Source organism: Anarrhichthys ocellatus, unplaced genomic scaffold (genome assembly GCF_004355925.1).
Source record: "Anarrhichthys ocellatus isolate YVR2014 unplaced genomic scaffold, GSC_Weel_1.0 scaffold54, whole genome shotgun sequence".
Classification (NCBI taxonomy): Eukaryota; Metazoa; Chordata; class Actinopteri; order Perciformes; family Anarhichadidae; genus Anarrhichthys; species Anarrhichthys ocellatus.
Genome location: NW_022280084.1, coordinates 1,961,547 through 1,983,230, shown reverse-complemented (window position 1 = coordinate 1,983,230; position 21,684 = coordinate 1,961,547). Strand labels below are relative to the sequence as shown.

At 41.3% G+C, this 21,684-nt stretch overlaps 1 protein-coding gene across 2 annotated transcripts in view; it reads right to left on the bottom strand.

The window, feature by feature from the left end:
• LOC116396198 (contactin-associated protein-like 4) overlaps positions 1-21,684 on the bottom strand; it is an 82,218-nt gene that overhangs the window by 7,786 nt on the left and 52,748 nt on the right. For both annotated transcript variants that reach the window (XM_031870643.1, XM_031870644.1), the window contains exons 12-21: positions 21,181-21,300; positions 20,115-20,315; positions 19,080-19,242; positions 17,812-17,939; positions 17,089-17,259; positions 13,247-13,465; positions 8,373-8,612; positions 5,041-5,265; positions 3,233-3,366; positions 1,384-1,471 (exon numbers count right to left, since the gene is read on the bottom strand). In XM_031870643.1, the coding sequence (XP_031726503.1) occupies positions 1,384-1,471; positions 3,233-3,366; positions 5,041-5,265; positions 8,373-8,612; positions 13,247-13,465; positions 17,089-17,259; positions 17,812-17,939; positions 19,080-19,242; positions 20,115-20,315; positions 21,181-21,300 (1,689 nt within the window). The remainder of the gene's footprint in view (positions 1-1,383; positions 1,472-3,232; positions 3,367-5,040; positions 5,266-8,372; positions 8,613-13,246; positions 13,466-17,088; positions 17,260-17,811; positions 17,940-19,079; positions 19,243-20,114; positions 20,316-21,180; positions 21,301-21,684) is intronic.

Genomic DNA, 21,684 nt, shown 5'->3' with positions numbered 1-21,684 from the left:
TACTGCCGAAGACATTCAAAGAGTCATTTGTATTTAATCAACAGAAAATAATGCTGGCTTCTGTTGGATCCAATGAACATTTTCTGAGGTTGTTTAAGGGTTACTCGCAGAAGAAATGTGCAATCAAACAAACTGCATGTCCATGAAAATAGAAAATAAAAAATAAGGACCAGACATTTTTTTTAAACAAGGTTCAACCTTAGAACGATGTACTGACCACATAACATTAACAACCTTCTGCATGTTTTCCTAACCTGCACTCGGTTACAAGAATCGAGTAAGGAGCTACTTCAATAAGAAACAAGTAAAAAGATACATTATAGAGACATTTTCTCACTTGGTATTCGTTTATAGTGCTGATGAAAGCCATTTGAAGAATCTTGACACGTTTTACTAAACTAAATAACCTGTTTGCTTTTAAATTGACAGTGCGGCTGTTGTGTCTGTCTTCAGAGAGCTGTGACTGCAGCCTCTCCGATCCCTCATGTTAGCTTATATCTCAGTCCGTCTCTGATGGAGCCAATTACTGTCTCACCCCGACTCTGCTACAGGTCCCCGTCCAGGACTACACCGCTAAATGGATATAGCAGGGCATTAAAAAAGCCCGGGTTGGAGACAGTAAAGCATCCATTACATGGACTCCTGTTGAGATCTGTAACTGGAGTGAGGTGGAGGCAGGATGTGACGGCAAACCGAGCTTTGACCAAACAGTCTGACTTTTTTCAGAAGTCCAGAACAATTAACGAGTCGTACTGCTTTTAATTGGGGTGAAGCAAGTAAGGAATTAAAATATTCTTTGGATTCATGGTTATCTGAGTAAATTAGTGACAATTTTAGTTTTAATTCATATAATTCAGCCCTGAACTCCTTGTTTCACATGTTTTACTATATTTTCAGTTAGATTTGCTGCTTCATTCCAATCTCTTCTCATTAACTTAAAAACCTGACCAACTCTACACCTGCTCACATGTTCAACTTGTAAGTCTTTGTTTAAAGTGTAGCCTCGAGTTCAGCGATTTCACCATCGCCATCTTGGAATACGCCCGTCGCCATCTTGGCTTTTTTGCAACCGATGCACGGAAGTTACCATATTTGGAATGCGGAGGAGTGATTTAGAGACGCAGGATACGTCTCTGGTAGCGACCATTCATGAGACACTTTGTCTAATTTCAGATTAGATTTTAGAGGAAATGGTGCATAGTTACAAAATCATTTCACGACAGGTTATCTTTGGTACAAACACGTTTGGCTACATTCATGCCTGCAGATTTTCATAAAAGAGCACATGATGTCAGATAAAGCCAAATATCTCTGCGCTGTTATTCAAATGAGTCTTTTCTAACTTAAAAGCCTCGACTCTGTCTCGACTGCCTGCTCACTCACCGTGCACTCTGCCCAACACCAGCGACTTGATGGCGTTGAATTCTCCGTTGGATGTCAGGTTGAAGTCTTCTCTGGGATTTTGGTCAATCTGAAATTACCGACACACTTTTCTTATTAACTGTTGTTAAAAATTGTGTTGCCTCAGAGGACTAATTAAATAAAGAGTAACTTTTTGACCCATTACTTAGTGTGAAAGAATAATCTGAATTTGGAAATGAATTCTTTAATGAGGGCTGCTCCACAGAGTCATGTGGCAGTGGAGAAGAAACCAAACTCAAGTTTCAGATAAACTTCATCCATTTGACAGCAATGCTTGAAGAGATATTAATATTTTACTTTTAGTAAGTATTTTTTACAAACTGGTCTCCTCTATCAAAAAATAGATATATACACAAGTGTAAATGTTCTGGTAGATGTACATGTCGCTGATGGATAATATAGTACTGTGCTCCTACGTAAAAGAAAAGTCAATACTGTGGATGGAAAGTGGTTACAGTCCTGTTCTGCTGATATTTATCTAGATAAGCTCAAGGAAAAGTTTTATTTGCATTAAATTGATGTGATTTATTTCAGTTTCCACATATATCTGCTGGAGCGTTTCTCTTCTGGAGAACAGAGTGGGACTAACTGGAGCATGATGTGAAATCAACAGGAAACCCTTGAAGGAAAACAGTGGACACTGGCCTCTCTGATAACCATTTACAAAAACAGAAGACACGGTGTATCTGAAGTGATTTGGGCTTCGGGGAGTCATTTTTCAACGGGACATCTGCTCAGGGGAGAGGATGTAATACTGTCCACTTTCGAGACCAGTGTGGATATTTTAGGCTGCTGGCCATCAGGACAAACCACGCTGGAACTCTTGTTGAGGTTGGCTTGATGTCCCCGGAGAATGTTGCTAACAATATAATGATTCAAGGTGAAGGAAAGTGGCAAAAATGAGATGCACTTCATTTTTCACTGGAGCCTCGGCGCACAGTGAATCAGGAGGCCGCTACACCCATGCAAGGTGAGGTCACCTTGTTTTTCATCTCAGGGGGTTGATAATTATAAAGACATTCAGGCTGCTGGATAGATGAAGTTCACCTCATTTATCATCCGAGCCTGTTCTTAACAAGATAAGACGTTTAGTAGATCCAGATACGATTCGTGTGTGTGTGTGTGTGTGTGTGTGTGTGTGGGTGTGTGGGGCAGCCTGGGCTCTTTGGGGATGGGGGATTAAAGAGACAGGCTTTAAAGCGGAGGGTGAATACAGGCATATTCAGACCGATGGTATGAGTAAATGTGATTTTAAACATTAAAGCATGTAAATATGTTCTCGTAGAAAAATCTTAATACAAGTATCAACCTAAAAATGTTACTTAAAAGCCAAATGTGCAGGCTTGCTCGCTCTTTTTCTCTGTTCTGAGCACTTGAGATTGCAAAACACAGTGGGTAGCCCAGCTTGTTAAACTTTGATGCTCCACTACAGTCGCAGTAAACTCGTGATTAACGTTGTGAATTCAAACAAACACACTTGCAACAAATAAATACACAAGTACGGAAAACGCGTCAAAATAAGCTATGAACACCTTGGGACACACAAACTAGTCTCCTGTTTGAAACTGAACATACAGTATATTTCATTTTTAAAATGACACTGACCACAATGCTCATTGTCTCCAGGTGGCTGTAAACATCACAGCTTTTACTTTGAAATTAGACGAAAGAGTTTAACTGAATGAACCTTAAGACCAAATCAAGCTCAAATCAACGATTGGCCTGAAATGTATAAAAGCATACCTCCCAAAGTGTAGTATTGTGTTTGTTCATACATGGTGTTGATTGATGATTGTGTGCGTATTGTTACCTGCACAGACACAGAGTCTGTCAGTCTCCTGATGGTGACGATGTGTAGTTGACCGTCGGCCAGGCTCTTCACTCTGCTCCTCAACACTTCAGTGTCTCTGCCGCTGTCCAGCTTGTATCTCACCTCCAGCTTATCTTCACCCACAAACAAACAAAGTTTTTCCATTTTAAACTTTTTCTCTTGGTGAAAACATCCAGGTTTGCTTCTATCATTTTTACGAATCTCATTTTAAGGATGTTTTTTTTTAACTTCTGCTGATGAATCTGAATGATGAGTATCTGAGTCAATAAAGCTTTCGATATTAAGAGGATTAGAAGTTAATTCCCTATCAATAATACAACTCCAAATCTAATTAATTTTCATAATATTCTGAGGATTAAATGCAGATTTAATGAAAGCCGTGTGATGTCTTTGTGCTTTAAAGATTAATAAGAATGATAAGAAATAACACGTTGTCCTTCATAATTACACTTTTTAATACTTTTTCAAGTATAGTACTTAATCCCATAAAGACTCACTGTTCTTTTAAATAAAAGTGTATTTACCAAGAAGGAATACTGGTTTGGAGTATACACTCATCCATTTAGCAGTTTCTGATAATAAATTATGTATTTTTGAAAACGGGCCTTAAGGGATTGACGAGGGTTTGTGCTGGAGGTTTAAATGCAGCAGAGGAGGAAAATATATAAGAAATGAGCTGAACAAAAAGCTCTCGGGGATTTAATTGGACACTTCAGTTTAAGTGCATTTACCTGACGTCTCCACGGTCAGCATGAAACCTTAATGCCCTACTGTCCATCAGCTTTCTCTGAGTCATTAACACCAGGAAAAAACCCATTTGCAGCTAATCTGCCAGCAAAGTGCCAATTTTATTGGACTACTGGATGCTGAAAATGTAATTTTTAATTTCAAAGTGCCTCCTACTTCTCTTAAAAGCTACAAGATTATTATGTCGCACCAAAGTTTATAAAACACATCAGCAAGTTCTCTGCCTTTTTATTCAGCAGCACACTGACCTGCCACCCATTACCAGCCCACCAAACTATTGTTCTCTCAGCTTCACTCATCGGGTCTCAGTGATACGACCAGTCAACACTTTTTCTTCAGCCTGAGACAAAATATAATAGCCGGCCAGGCGGGCCAGATTAAAAGGCCATAGATGCTGACTGGTGAATCCAGGGAGAAGAAAGGTCTGACGGATTCTGATCTAGTAAAGCTGCAGAGGATGAGGAGGGAGAAGAAGGATTAGAGGAAGGTCTATCGGGAGAGGATGACATGAGGGGGAGGAAAGGTAAGATGAGAGGGAACATAGGAAAGTAATTGAAAAAGGTTGAGGGAGGAAGATGACGATGGGCGTAAAGTCTCGACAAGAATAATATAAAAGAAGTAAGAGCAACCCAGTAGGAAAAGAAAAGATGTAAACTAGAGATGATTTGAAAAAGGTGTAAAGAGGGGGAAAGAAGACTGTGAGAGAAGGAGGCAAACAGGGAAACAAGCTTCTGAGAAGATTTTCATAAATAATAGAGGACGCTCAACATCAAGTCTGAATGATATGGAGGGAGAGGAGACTAAAAACGGATGTGAAAAAGGCCTGAGAGCGACGCGTAGAGGAGAGGTGTTTAAGAGGCTTGTTAAAAGTGAAACACTGACTATTGTGTGCAATCTTGTTTTAAAAAAAAAGAATCTAAATAAATGAAAGCTGCAGGAAAGAGAAGTCGAGGTAGATAAGACGATCTAAAAAGAAAATGAGATGCTCTACTTGAATCTTGTGCATCAGCCAAACTCCTTCAAAATAAAAGCCTCCTCACCGTGCTTGTTGATGAGCAGGGCCAGGGACTCTCTGTAGTAGGAGCTGACGTAGAGCAGCAGAGCCGGACTCTGGTTGGTCCTGAAGCTCAGGGAGACGTTCTCTCCTCTCAGCGTCATGTCGGAGTAGATAGAGGACGGCAGGGCGCTGCTGTTCCGGCTCAACTCGTACGGCTCCTTGAAGGTGTAGCTGACGGTCGTCCCTGATTTGAAGCTGGCCGACACCTCTAAAGGAACAGACACAGGTTACAGCGGCAAGCTCTTATTTGGCAAATATCCGAAATGTAAAGGAACGATGAAAGCTGATTTAGCGAGTTCCTTTGAAAACAGTGTTGCCACACTGGCAAAACTAATAGCAGAGATCTCTTTGTGACCAAAACTATAAAGCTTTTTATTTTTGGCCACTGTCTCATACAACAGACATATTTAAACCTCTTAAATCTAAATGGAGGCTTTTTGATATTTTCAGATCAAGAGTTCTCCCATTGATTGGCGGTAGTCTTGAGTGCTTTTCTTGTTTCTACAATACCTTTTTTATATTCACTCCCTTTTGTTCTCAATGATGTTCATACCGCAAATAGCCGATTGTTGCTAAGTGGATAGCAGGGCCGTCTTTCAATCAGAGAGTCGGCGGGTCAAACCTCGGCTCCGCTAGTCGCATGTCGATGTGTCCTTGAGCAAGACACTTAACCCCAAAATTGCTCCCGTAGCTGTGCCTACGGTGTAGAAATGTGATAGACTCTGAATTGTAAGTCGCTTTGGATAAAAGCGTCTGCTAAATGACTGTAATGTAAATACACCCCCAGAGTCCAGCTGGACTGTTAGATTTCATTTGACCCATGTCTAAAAGGTCAGGTACAGACCCTTTGGGAATACTGAGATAAGCAAGACGCTTAGCAGTTGATAAAAGGGTGACTATTACATATAAAGTTCACATACTTCACATGTTGTATACGTGTTGATATTGTGTGCAACTGTTGTAACTCTAGATTTCAGGAATAGTTTCAAAACAAGATCTGAAATAAGATTGAAGTGCTGCCAGGATTCAGAGCCCTGATGGTACCAAAGTATTTTACTGTAGTTTATTACTTTAGTTTTATTGATTTCCTGGAAGTGGAATCCATTGACTTTTCTTCCTGCATGAACACCATTTATTTCACTTTGCAACATCTCTTTTGTTTATCCTCCAGTACAGTAGTTGACCAATATTACCTGGAAAATAATTATTGTTCACTAACGAGGACCACACTAATAACGATATGGGTTTCAAAAGGTTTATTGCATGATGGAATGAGAGGGTTAGATTTAGGAAGCGGAAAGGGGTTGAGGGAGGGAGGAAGGGATGGGGGTCGTGAGATGAAGGTATGTAGGGATGGGGGTGTACTGCATGGAGTAGTCCGGGCTGGGGATTAGGTTGATTCTTGGGACGGCAGAGCCGTGGGGGGATGAGAGGTCTATGATTTTATTTTTTCCTGAATATTTCCTAGTAGCAATACCAATAGGACTGTTCTGAATCTGTTGTCTGAGTGCGAGCGGCACGGGAGATGGTCGGGCGGAGTCGGGATCTCCCCCTGGGGCTGTTGGAAGGAGAGGGTCCGACGACTTCGGAATTGTCCAAGGATAGTTGTCGGGAGCGTGAATGGTGATTGCGGCCGAGGTTGCTGGCGGCGAAATATAATGGAAGAAGGTGGGATCTCCTGGACTTCTGGAGTTAGCTGATATTCTTCCAACAGGTCGTTGTCGGAAGGAGTGAGGGTGAGCTCCAGGTCCATGTTGCAAGGTAAGTGGTTGAGATTTCAATTTTTGCTCGGGAATTTCACGTCCTGTGGAAACTGAGTCAAAGAGGAAGTGAACGGGTTTGTCGTGCCTAAATACTTTGTGCCGAGGAAATGAGCTGTGTTCGGGGCGTGGTCCTTGTTCCTGAACTAAGTTTATAAACTAAATGTTCCCTTCCTGAGCACAATTCATATATTTGCAGTCATTTTCCATATTGTTTCAATATTATAATCTATTGCTCAGGGTAAATTTAGCACGACATGCACTGCTTTTAAACAACTGACATTGCCACACAAAAAAACCCTTCATACACATGTCTAGACAGAAAATGGCTCTATCGAAGTAGATGCAGAAAGGTAAAGTATGTTCCTGTGGTTGTTGGGAAGAAGGGAAAGTGAGTGACTGAACTCAGACATGAAGTTTAATGTGATGACGCAATATCGGTGCAATTCACGTCACACAAACTACTTTAATAGGCTCCAACACGTCAAACCTTTGATGCCACATGTACTTCTTAAGTGTTGAGTGCATTAAAAGGTACAATGGAATGATAAGAACAGATGTGTTGGTGTTTTTCAGCTGCTGCATCTTTATCTTGTTTATCTTTAATTGCATTTTTTCACTCTGAATATGAGAATATACCATATATGCACGGCGACACAGACGTTCAGGGCTGATCTGCAGAGTGAAGGAGTCCACTCAGACAATGTCCTGCTTTAACCCTTTAATTCTCCTCCGAAAGGAACTTCAGGCTGACACAACACAATACATCAAAACGCGACCTTGGATGTGGAGATATGAGTCAACTGCAGTGAATGTAAAGCAAGGACGAGGGGGCGGAGGCGAGATGTGACACTGTGCAGAAAATGCTTGAACAGGTCTGACACAGAGCTAAAGAGAAATACATTATATAATGAACCCTTTTAATGGCTTTATCAAACTGACAAATTTGTCAGCACAGAACAAAGAAGAGAAGAAAAGTAGCAAGAAAGGACTAACACACAGCTTTACAAATGTTTTATGAGGAAACATTTGTTAGACCTCAATGCAGTGCTGTGGTCAACACCACCTAAACTGTGACCAGTTCATGACGAAGACCAGAGTGAATCAAGACTTTGAGAGGGTTGAAACCAAGTAAAGACCAGAAACCATACCAGTGACAGTCCCACACTGCGGAACATGCAAACCATTGGCACGCCCTCTCCATTCACTTCTTTTATTGCATACTGTATAAGTGTACCTTGAAATGTCCTGATGAAGTAATCAAAAGGCATTGCAGAGGGGAATTTTTACGTGTGGGGAATTTTCCTTTGTTTTCTATGAGCCATCACAGCTATGATGTTGGCAAACAAATGAGACCATACACAGGCAATTTAGTGATGTATACGCAGTGGTGGTCTTGACCGGTCTTGGAATAAAATCCTGATTCCTCTCTGGCTGAGAACGAGATCAAGACCTTCAAAAAAGTGGGTGAGACAAAAGCCCAACAATGTAATAATACTAATATTGTTTTTAATGGTATGACTTGCCTAAACACCTACAGTGTCTGTGCATGTACCTGTATGGCAGAAGACTCCAGTGTATGCTGACAGGCTGCAGTCACAGTGGAAGCCGTTGGCTCCCTCCACACAGCGGCCCTGGTTCTGGCAGAGCGAGCCGTAGCTGCTGCAGTGACCCGGGCAGCCGGCTCGAACCCCCGGGGTGATCTTCGCTCTCTCCTCCAGGTCCAGGGTGACGCCGTTCAGCTGCAGGGAGCGAATACAACCCCGAAAGCCCTTCTGCCTGGACGCTGTGCCTCCTGAAAACATGCAATTGCATGACATTTTCTTTTTAACTGCTTCATTTTAAACTTCATTTTAAATGGCTATGTTGCTAACATCACAAGCATCAGCATCAAAGCATAAAGGAATCAAAGAGTCTAGTGTCTGTCCTCTTTGTCCCTGCCTTTCTTTTATGTCCTTGTGTTGACAAGTGTATACATTTTCTCTCGTTTTTTTTTTTTTCCAACTCTCCCCCTCCTATCATCTACAGCGGATCCACATGTCGCCGCTGCTCCCCCAGAAGCTCTAAACTGTCGTGAGTCTTCTCATAAAATGACACAATGGTGAAAAGCAACGAGGCAACAAGCTCTCGGTGGAAAAACTGAATCAGGGACATAAGTTTCAACTGCTGTCTTTTTGTCCGTCTGTGTGGAGAAGAATGGCCAATTTCCTTCCCTTTCAATCACCTGTCCTTGCCCCCTTTCACCATCTCCAGCACCTAACTTGCAATCTGTCAGATTCTTTTCATAATAGCTGCAAACCTGAGCACACGAAAATATATCAAAAATACATGTCCAACTTTGCGCGCGTGAGCGCGCACACACACACACACACACACACACACACACAGTCCTCGTATGTGAAGGCAGCAATCAGAGTTCAAACCTGACAGCCTGTCATTTCTGCAAAGATCACGGATTGAAATTGTTATTTTTCTCAGAATTCAGACATGCCACCACTTTGCTCTGTGTTCAAAGCGGACAACTTTGAAAACTGAAAGCAGCAGCTTTTTTACACCAACAAATCATTGAGCTCCGGTCGGCTCTTCTTTCTGCTCTGACACAAGTCGGTAAACGGTAAGTCATTGAAGCAGGTAGAGGCTTCACACAAAGACACAAATGTGGGATCAAAAGTTGCCATTTCAGAAGTTGTGTGTTGATACACAACATCAATCTATGGCAGTAAAACAAAGTTTTTTTTATAGGTTTTTACTTACACCTATTTGTAGAGAATTAAAAAGTATAATTGATGGGGTTTTGATATAAATAGAATAATATGAAATGTGGATAATATTTGGACAGGTATCATCAAATATGAGTATATTGTGAAATTAAAGGGGAGGAACAAGGAGAAGTGTGTGTGTGTGTGTGTGTGTGTGTGTGTGTGTGTGTGTGTGTGTGAGAGACACACAGGTTCATTTAATCTGTTGAAAAGTCTCCCACGTTGGCTGGAAGTCAAAACAACCAACGACACGGTGCTTTGGCATAAAGACGTGTGGTGTTGAAATGTCTCCACTTGTAAAAAAGACCTACGTATATGAAACTTAAATATGTTGTAAACATTTGTTTGGTGGATGGGTGGACACATTGGGATACAGTATGTTCACACAGGTTTGGTTGATTCCAAATGAAATGGTTGTTTTGAGGAACGAGAGGACAGATATATCGCTGAGATATCGTGTTCATGAGAATGGGACGGACGGACAGACACGGCTGTCGCTGGCTTAGAGGCCTAACAAAGCAAAACACTACGTTGATGACAAAGTGTGGCTGGTTTTGTCGTTAGATGTTGGGTTCTGGGTTGACTCTTCAGGAGTGCATCGACACACTGCATCTGTGAACAACCATGGAGAGCATGGAAACATTCAGGATCTGGAAACTTTGAAAAGCGTTATAAACTTTACAAACTGTACAGCTAAGCCTGCCTAGAGAAGGTTTCAACCACAAATCCAGTAGTAAAACATTGATCATGAAGCATCAGGTGAAGACGGTGATTAGAGGAATAACTTCTGGGAAGGTAAGATCATTTCTAGAAAAGGAGGGATTTGTGGGGTAAACATTAAAGCAAAGATCAAAACGTCCAAATGCAGATAATGAGACCTTCAACGTCAGTGAGAATTTCAACCTCGCGTAGAACCTCAGCTCTAACAAGACGACTGCAGCCTCTCTACACGAGACCATGCTGTGAGAGCCCACTCTGTGCATTAAGTATGAGACCACATGAGAGTGAATGCAAAAACAACTAGTGGAATGCAGATCAAAGCAAGCATGGAAGGTAAAGTGCGTGCAGCTCACAATACAAAGAATTTCGAAGCAAAGCGTGAAAAGAGAGAATTAACTCAAAACTGGAGAGTTTTTAAGAAGAGAGCTCTGGAGCAGAGGGATGTTTTGATCACATATCCAACAGTGCAGCCTCTGAAAGCAGGATATCGTAATTAATGGAGGGGACTCTGATTATTTCGGAGTATTTAGTTTGCTCTTGTTGATAAAATCGCCAGACTGGCAGCTGAGTGACGGAACAGAAACGGACGTGGTGCAGGAGATTCATGAAGTTGAAATGAACAAATACCTCTAATTACTGCAGGTCCTCTTTTTAAACAAAATGTAAAAACTGTCCCTTATGCACCACTCTCAGCATGCAGAGAAGAAATATACCAGCGCGCCAGCCACCATGGATGCAAACGCAGCACCACTAAACTACTGGTTATCCATCCAAACCAGGTAATACAAGTAATGTGAAATGCTGCTTGCAAAGAACGCAGAAATATTTCACTTGAAACTGCTGTTTCAAGTGAAATATTTACACCTACAAATAGCAGGCAATAAAGAAAGCGTAAAACCAATCCCATGGCGTATAAACCCATGCAAGGCAATAACACGGGTTATTAATCGAAACAATGTCATCCACTGCCTTATAAATCTGCACAAAGGATAATTAATGCTCATAAATACACTGTTTAATGAGTTCATGGAAGACAACACTAAGTAGGCTGAATTATAAATCTGTGGCGCTCTCATGTGATATCATAGTTTATCTAAAATGCACAAAAGGATTAGATATACATTTTTCCTCATGAATATTTTGAAGGCGGGATTACAGCTCATGAATAAAATGGGCATAATCTCTACAGCAATGTTATGGTTTATGATTGCGTGCAGCTGAGCAGATATGAATACTCATATATTTATATACATATATTATGTACTTTCTCAAGGACACTTTAACAGTAACTTACATAACGTACATAATATTTGCAGAATGAAAAGACCTGATAATAAATGTATTTTCATAGTTTCCCCCGCTGTAGCTCTGGTGAGAGGTCACATGCAGAATTCATAACCGATGGAGTTGAGATGAACCGGGCTGCAGTATTGATGGAGTTTGTGTTGGAGATTCTCAGCTCGCTGATTAATTACATGACAGAACAATCATTCACAGGTTCAGCTTCATTTACAGATTATTTAAAGACCCTCAATGTACACACAACTCTATATGTTACTGCTCCCTGATGCATGCTTTGTTTATCAAACATGATTAATATTCGTGGTCAGAAACCATCGACTCAGCACTTTCCTATCCGATAGTGCTGAGCAGCTGACAACATGTAGCCGATAGCAGTTTGGCACTTTGAAACAGAATATTTCTTTTCCTTTGAAAGAGTAAGTAGGACTCCATAGGAAGAGGTCAGACCTGCTGCTGTCTTGATTCTCAGTCTATCCAGAGTGCATACTGTAGGGCTGTGCATAAAGAAACCCTATAGAATAGACATGCAGACTCAGCACCTTCACATCCAATACTGCTGAGCAGACAAGAGTCAGCCAAGAGCAGATTAACATATGTGGAAAGAGAGAATGTTTTAGCTCTTTTCTGAAGATTTAATCCCAGTCTGACGTGGATACAAAGCACTCTGTATATATCACATCATGTATTACCTGCTACAGCACTGGATCCTCTGGATACAAGTTGTCATCCTCTTTATTTATCACAACTTGATGGAAATAAGCATGTGTCCTAATACTATACAGAAATATGACTAGAAACCAGTGCTACAGCTAAACCCAACTCATGTACTCTAACTTAAAAACACACATGATTTAGGTTTTCTATGGTTGTCTTTTTTATGTATGTTTGTTTGTTAAAGGAACCCAGTGAAGTTTTTGTCCACTAGTAGAACAATCGAGCAATGTTTTTAAGAGTCCCCATAAAGTGCCTCAGAAATGTTGTAGGAAGAAGGAAATGAACAACCACATGTGGCCTTAGGGTTTGTTAGAATCAACACTGTTTTTTTATATACCATTTAATTGTTGTATGTCTTTTTAATGTCTTTTCACTCACTGTGCTATAAATAATCTTGACTGGGAACATACTCCCTGGTAAAGATGACTGAATGCAATGGCCTCCTATGTAAATGACTTGTTCTCTACGAAAGCCCCGAGTAACGAGACAAAGCACTATTCTTGTCTATGTTTCATGGAGTACTGCTGTGAACTTGGGAAAGAAACAGAGGTTTTTTTTCTGCCGGGAGAGTCTCAAAAGATGTTTGACTAAAAGTCCTGTGATCCAGCTGCTGAGACAGAAAGCGCCGAACTACCAGTTCTCTAGAGAGCGAGAAACTCCGAGAAACGGGATGAGAGAAACAAGGCAAGTATGTGTGGAAGTTAGTGCCTGAGAAATATGGAGACACAGTAAGAAACTGTCAATCCAGAAGACTTGAGAAAGGGCCTTGAACCCACCAGCACTGAGACTAATGAGGCCACAACTCACACAGAAACTCACACACACATTTGTACGATTATATAACTATTTTACATTCATAAATAGCCCGTTAAAGAAGCGTGAAGCAGCAAAATAATCAGACAACAGAGAATAATGGGGGAGTCACACTCCTCACCTATGAACAGCTGGCTGTTGAGCTGCAGGTGGAGGTGTCCGTCAGCAGGAGCCTCCTGTGTGGCGACAGGAAGTCCGTCCAAACGAAGCGACGCCTCCTTGACGTTCCGCTCGGCTCGGACTCGATGCCACCGGTTGTCGTTCAGGGGGACGCTCGACTCCACGCGAACCTCCAGCGGCCCGTTACCAACATCGAAGGAGAAAAGCACCTGAGTGGAAGCTGATGGAGGGGGGGGGGAAAGAAAGGAAGATAAGAAAGGAAGGTGATTGATGGAGATAATAGAGGGGATATGGGGAAGTATCAAAGCAGGAAAAACATAATCAATGCTATGTGTGAGTCAGAATTGGACGAGTATTCAACCAATTTCACAGCACATCTCACAACTTGTTTGACAAATGTTACTCGGTTGCTTGATGAAGCAGATGTGTCGAGATATTTTACAAATCAAGCTATAGATTCAGAAAATACAATGCTTTGATTAAACTGTCACAAAAAATACTTTTTTCCCTCACAGAACCAAATTGAATCAAGGAGATACATTCAGGTCTGTCAATCAACTAAATACGATTTCTATAAAAGGTTTTCATTCGCCGTTTTTCTTGGATTAAGTGATGCAAAATCTAAAAAAGTATCAGTTGTATCTTTGTGGAGATGTGATATTGTCCTACTTTAAATTCCAATTTAGCTTTCACCAGTCTCTTCCTCTGAACAAAGAAGACCACAGACCTCAAACCAGCCTTTAATTTGTGCAAACAGGAAGTGTCTGCAGCCTCTGAATTAATGAGAACGAGACTGATAAAACCTTACTTTGTGGTTAAGGCTAAAGCAGTACGGCTTTTTTTCTTACATAAAAAAGCCGACATGGATCTTCACTTTATAGTTGCATATTTTCACACAGCTCTTAAAGTCGGTCTAAAACCTGCCAATGCCACAATTGGGAATATAAGCAGGAGTTTTAACAAGCAGGTAGGTTGGACTCAAGTGAATGAAGACCAAACAAGCAGACGAGGGAAAGGTAGAGCTCCCAGGAATTAATTTTAATTACTCTTTCACAACAGAACAACAAACACAAAGGCCAACAGAGCTTCTACCTCCAGCTCTCACAGGATAACAACAAACAAAAGACTCAAGAGCCTGGTAAGAAGCTATGCACTGATTAGGTGCAAGAACCAGACTGTGCCGTGTTTATTTCCAGACCATTCTTTATTTCACACCGCAGTGTGAAAGGAACCTGGTAGAGGCAGGTGCAGACTCTCTTCTGGGCCTCTCGCCCTCAGCAAGTATAGCTTAAAATACTGCACTTGTACAGTTTTGTGGTAAAACGTGAGACAAGCGATACAGTATATAATGAATGTATTGGTTATGATATTATAATTATATTTAAGGAAGTGCTTGAAATTAGCTTCACTGCTACACCAGTAAATGCTGCAAACTGGTATTACATAATAATCATGATCATGATGGTAATAACACTGTGAAGGGGTAAATAATCTACCGTACATTTTGAAGATAATTTTTACTGGTAATACTGTAAAAAGTGGATGACGATTTGGACACAGCTTCTCAGTGACAATCATCCATGTTGATATATGTAATAAAGCCCTCTGATGTCCTGATGTACCAAAATAAAAGTCTCCATTGTGGGTTCATTATTTTTCATCAGACCACGTCTGTGTGTATTACTGCTCACGTTGTATTGATAAGGAACCCTGGAATCGAAACTGACACAGTGATTCGATTTGACCTTTACTCAAAAAACAATACATACCAAACATGTAATATGCTAATTTATTGTGACAAATTGCTGTCGGCTCCATGAAGAGGACCCACTCCGTATGTAGATAAACTTGGATCATTCTAAGGTTACGAAAACACAATAATTCTTTCACTAAAGAAAACCTACTGAATGATATCATATTGCATTTCTGCTAATAGATCCCCCTAAATGCAACAAACTGTTCTTTATGCTACATAATTGAAACAATACTCTAATTAACTTATACTCTGAAACCTTGAAACATTGTGCAAAATAAGGAATTAATTGATTTTAAAATACCTTATTTAGCTTTTATTGACTAGTTCAACCTTTCAGACGTTTAATTTTGGGAAACTGTCACTTATAATGGACTAATTTTTCTTTTATTTGTACTTTATTTTGTGGTATTGCTGCTAGTAAAAGGATCTGAATAATTCCTCACCACCGCCCATAGGCAAGTTTCCCTCTGAGCCACAGAATCATGAGTCAGGACCACGGCCAGCGCCTTGGCCCTGTTGGTGCAGCCCAGTTCCAGCACCACGGACAGCTCCTCAGTGCTGAACGTCTCGTCTTTCTTTCTGCTCAACTTTGTTCTCTCCACCAACCGCAAACGATTTAAGAGAGAGCAGGCAAAGCAAACCATCGTCTTTCATGTTGCGCTAGTGGAAGGTGAGGATGTATTGCTATGGGAGTACAGAGCAAGATGAAACACTATCCCAGCATCCTGCAGTAACTTCATATAGAAATAGTTTTCAGCCTCAGTGTTACAAAGAGATCTGAGGCAGCCGGCAACAGAGCAGCAGTATTCAGAGCTGGAACAACCACACTGACAATGATTTCCCCGAGGAGAGAGGCTGTTGGTGCAGCAGTGTCCCTGTATTATTAGATTCTGTGTGTGTGTCCCTTTAAGTCCCATTTCTAAAACAACTTCCTCCCAAATACAACACAAAAAGAACCACGAAACAGCAAACTGAACCAAACTAGGAGGGTAAAGTGAGGTGAAAGAGCTTTAAAAGGCAACGATGAGTCTAATAACTGATTCAAGGCATCTATACAAACTGTTATGAATGACACACACCACTGCTGCCCATAAATGTGTGCCTCATACCATCCGCAACACTGTCGTAACCGTATAAACACAAGGACACCTTGTTGGGTAATACAGCTATATTTTAAATGACACAATATATGGCAGGCTGTAAACATACAACTCACAGCGTGCCACATATCCGTGGCACCACACAAACTAAATAACACCCTGTTGGTTATTACTGTAATAATCTAAACAACACACTATGGACCCCATAAATGTGTGCATTACACAAGAATCAATCGACAGGAATTAATGTAGGGTCACGGCTGAAAAGCCCCAAAGAGTTCATAAAGCAACTGTCAAATTAAAAACGGGTGCTTAAAAAACCAGCCCTCCAACAGATCTGAGTTCCCTTTTTATGGGTTTCACCTTGGATACATTTCATTGGTTTTGTTGTGAATGCATTGTGGTCCCATCTGGGCCAGCACACGTTATCTATTGCTGCGTATGTGTTCTGTGCGGGAAGGGAATTGATCGGACATCAACAAAGAATTCAGCCAGAACAAACCATTGGAAGCACACAAGCGGCACCAGCAGAAAACACAAACTACATGCAAACCAGCACGTCAATGAAAAAACAGTTTCATCCAACATCAAAAGTAAAGGGATAAATTAGGGAAAATATTACCATCCTATGTTATAAAACACTTAAATCCCAGCACTAGGAAACGCATTGTAAGTATATATACACAAGCGTTTTTGTAAAGTGCAATCGTTCACTGTTCAGTTAAACAAAACATTATCTAAAAATCTGATTACGAGTGAAGAAAAACCCTAATGTTTCCTTCTACTGCATATTCTAACAGCATCACACTCATACATAGATATAAAAGAACAGTCTTTTTGTTTGGCTGCCATACTGTAAATGACACACAAACCATAAAGGCCTGAAAACAAACACACACACACACACACACACACACACACACACACACACGTATCAACTACAACATATGATTTGGATTATATCTTCACCCTCCAGCTCCTACTCACAGCGCAGTTCGATCCGGATGAAGTCTTTGATGCCCAGGTTTTCCAGGAAGACACCGGAGGAGGCCGTGGTTTTAAACAGGAAGGAGATGTCTGCGCTCAGCTCTCCGTGGAAGGTGGGGAAGTGGAGGTACGACGTCTCCTTGTCGAAAAACGCAGCGTTCCAGAAGTTCTCTGAGAAACACGATTAAAAAAAGTTATCTGAATTAAATCAAATCACAAACTCATTTGCCGAACTGTTATTCAGCTGAAGAAAAAGGTGCACAGTAACTCTGAGTATTTCAAGGAGTAATTAAAAACTGCAATCACAAAACATTTTAAAAGGAACGAGAGTTTTAATGTTGTCCAGTGACAGCTGTAATAAAATAAATAAAAACAACTTATCGGGTGTTATATTCTCTTCTCTTTCGATTTACAGGAATAGTTTACTTGTACCTTTGGATAGAGCCAAGCTACTCTGGCTGTTTACAGTCTTTATGTTATGCTAAGCTGTTGACTAGCTTCATATCAAAAAGACAATAAGAGTATTTCCCAAAATGTTAAACTGTTTTAAAAAGCATTTCTGGGTCTGAAATAACTGAATTAGAGGGTTACTATGTCACATTTTTTTAAACAGTTTGTACGTCAGTCATGCAGTTTGACAGAATAAACAGTTATTTTCACAATAGGACGGTTTCTGTTATCATGTTGTAACGTTAGGCAGCAGGAGAACTGAGCTGGACTTACTGTCTCCATAACATCGGAGCGGTCCCACCCTGTAGGCGGCCTCTGACTCCGCCCTCTGGATGTCACCCAGAACCAGAGACCTGACCGGGAGGCTCTTCGTGTGGGTGAGCAGGCCCGAGTCTTCAGCCCTGCAGGAAAAGAAAAGATGGAGCAAAACTTGTCGATTGTGCAGAAGAGGATGGAGAAGCTCAACGAAAAGAAGCCGGAGGAGAAGAGCGATGGGAAAAAAGGAGATGAAGAGGTGGAGAGCAGGATCGGGACAAAATTAATATGTGGAAGAAGAAAAAGACTGGATGTGGAGAATCAAAAAACTATAAACTATGCTAATTTAATTGGTGTTTGTTTTGAATGTCGCTCTTGGGACAATATTACATGTTGTAACTGATGTCAACATTGCAGTGAGTAGGTGCAATTTTTCAGGGACCTATTTATTCCTGAATCTTGGCCGTCAACATCCATCCCCGGCAGTTTCTGGAACAGCTGCTCCCAAAACAAGACACCTACTGTCCATTCACACCCACACGCAGCTTCACGCACTTAAGATAATCCTCCTCTTAGCTCCGTTGCAGAGGAAAGTTGTGTATAAAAATACATCCAGGACTGGAAGGACTGGAAGGACTGGAAGCGAGGAGTGTATATAGCACTTTGTGAGTGTGATGAAATATTGAAGAGCAGTAGCTCCGGTCTGTAAAAATAGAGTTGGTGTTGCACAAACAGCTTGTACTGGGAAATGAAATAAGGCAGGAAGTGAGGCAAAGGTGGGATTGCTTACAACATGAGGAAAGCTGAAAACTGTTTGCTTTTATCCCAGTTGATTTGTTGTTTACTTCGCTGCCGAAGTTAAAAGTCAGTTTGAAGACAAAAGCTTTTAGCACTCCTAATATTCTAGAAAAAGCAGTTAAGAGCATAAGTTAATTGAGTGAGATGATCTCTGATCATCAAATTCATCTGATTATTTTCTTATAATCAGTAAAAGAAAATATCTGTTTACCGAAAATGTTGCATTTCCAGGCAGTTGTCATCATATTGTACCAAGTATTTAAATAAATGACACCACCACAGATGAAATGGCAAATTTCTGCATTTTCTGTACACACAGATAACTGACTAAATTGTCTTCCATGTTTAAAATGAATATGCAACCACTGTACAATTTGCCTCTTGGTTGATTGCCTTTGGATGGTAGATGCTTCAACTGAAGTGTGTACATTTACACGAGCAAGATACCCCGAAAAAGGCCTATAAATAAACACAAATGTGTTCAGTACCACTCTATGCGGTCGGCGTCACAGTTGCAGTAGTGCTGTGGGTCCACACAGTCGCCCTGCAGGCCGCAGACACACTGCTGGCTGCCCGGCTGAGCTCCGCCCCAATAAGTCTGGACATGACCGGGACCGGGACCACCGAGCCACCAGCTGAACGGAGAGCCCTCTGAAACACACACACACACACACACACACACACACACACACACACACACACAGCCATCAGCTGATACACGTCATAAATTAGAAAACTTTTGGTTCAATCATAGTCTTATTATTCTTTTTACACTCACAAATGCACCTTTATTTTGGAAACAAACAAAGAAATGTGTGCTGGGAGACAAGAGCTAAGTGCTGACTGTATAGAAACAAAAAGATATGAATATTTACTTCTTCCACTTTTCCTTCATTTAAACACCATATCGGCATCATATGATCCAACACTGAAACGGCATACAAGCTGTGGGCATTCAATGATGGTAAACAAAAACACAAACATGAAACTTTTTGTTGTTGTGTTGCTTTCTCCTCACTTTCCCTGAGTATATCTGGGCTCTTACAATAAAACTGAAAACTTTTTGTCCATGAAATAAAAATGTCTCCTGTTGTCTGTTGTGAGCATCATTAATATGAGAACAGGGTCAGGGAAGGTCCATACATTTCCTCATTCCAAAAAAATCTATAAAATCCCTTGATATTGCTTTATTTTCATGTATTTTACTGGAAATTCTCTCCTGCACAACAGTTTGTCTGGTAGAGCGAGAAAGATGCGAGTAGCCGAAGGGACTTTGCTCTAGGGGTTTAGTTCTTGTACAAAATGCTTCATAACTCATACAACTTGATTCAAAGACCTCAAAAAAAATGCACAACTCTCAGTGCGGTTTGCTGGGTGCAGGTCGAGTAAATCAAGTCCTTGATAGAAAAGAAAAACAGCTTCAGGTTAGAAAAGACGCAGCTTACTTTTGCTGGTTTCAATCCCTATGAGGTAAATCTGAGCAGAGCCAACTGAAAGAAATAAAAATAAAAACAGGCACTTACCTGGAGTGTTGAGGAGGCGGGACTTCCTGCAGTGGTAGGACAGCTCCTGTTCGCAGTGTTCCGATTGGCCGATAGCGGCCAATAGCTGCTCCTCTTCAGTTGAGTAGTCAAAGTGAGGTGAGTGCTGGTCTACACCTGGAGACGGTCGGACTCTGGTCAGCTCTGTGTTGTTGTGCTGGATCACCATCCACATGTTCTCCTCTTTAGACAGACAGACAGAATCACAAGCATTACTATGATGCAAATTACACTTTATGGTCAAAGGTATTCTGCTCATTCTTGCAACTTAGACGGCTGAAGATCAGGAGGGGAAGGTATTCTTCACAACTCTGTTTTTACCTTCGACAAATAACTTCTCTGTTCTCTTTCTGTGTCACTTTCGTTGTCTTAAAAGGTCCAGTTTGTACCATTAAGGGGGACAATATTTTCATTGGTGTATAATCACCTCACTAAGAATTAGCGTTTCATTAGCTCAGAATGAGACCTTCATACGGAGCCAGCTATGTTGCACTGTGATGTTTCTACAGAAGCCCAGAATGGACAAACCAAACACTAGCTCTATAAATAGCCTTTCTACGTTACCTGAAGGCCACCGTAGTTCTCCAGTTCTCCACTAAAATGTGGATTGCCTCCACACAGCTCTCAGAGTGGCAGTGACTGATCTGGTGGTTAGCAGCTAACAGTGCTAACAGCTAATGGCAACACAGCTGACAGTGTCAACTGAATTTTTTTAACTCGGCACCTTTTAAAAAATTATGTAATTTATGTAGAGCACATATTCAGACAAGAAACATGTTTACAAAGGAAGGAGATGAAATCAACAATGTTCTCTTTCTTTATGATAAAAACTATGTAAAGCCCCAAGACATACAGAGAGAGAGAGAGAGAGAGAGAGAGAGAGAGAGAGAGAGAGAGAGAGCCTTGTTAAAAAGGGGTCTGATGAAAGGAGCAACATCATTTACAATTATGTAAATTTTAATCATAAAAAACGTTGAGTGATGATACGAGGATGAGGGGCAGTGAAAGTGAGTGTGTGTGTGTGTGTGTGTGTGTGTGTGTGTGTCACCTGTCATGTTGCAGTAGACCAGCTGCGGTCTGATTGGTCCGCTGCCGTCCACGTCGATATAAAAATGTCCCGACGTGTTGCCGCTGTGTTTGTACGCCTCGCAGGACTGTTCATACACAGCTGGGAGGAAGATAATGAGATCAGCTCAACATGAATCACATCAACACGTCGGCTGGCAGACGCACACAGGAGCTGTGAGGAGAGGAGGACTACACACTGTGGAGGATTGTGGGGACTGCCGCCATTGAATCACTGTCTCATAACCAGAGTGAAGACAATCATCTTCAGTTTTATTTCTGCAGCCGGCGTCCCGTAAAGTAAAGATTAATCCAACTGGAGAGGACATGACTGATGGGAGTACAGAGACTCGATAAATAAAGCTTTAGACCTTCAGCAGCCCTGCTCTTCCTCTCTGTGTCCATGAGTCTTCCTCTCTCCTCTCTCTGCCTCTCACTCTCACACACACACACACACACACACACACACACACACACACACACACAC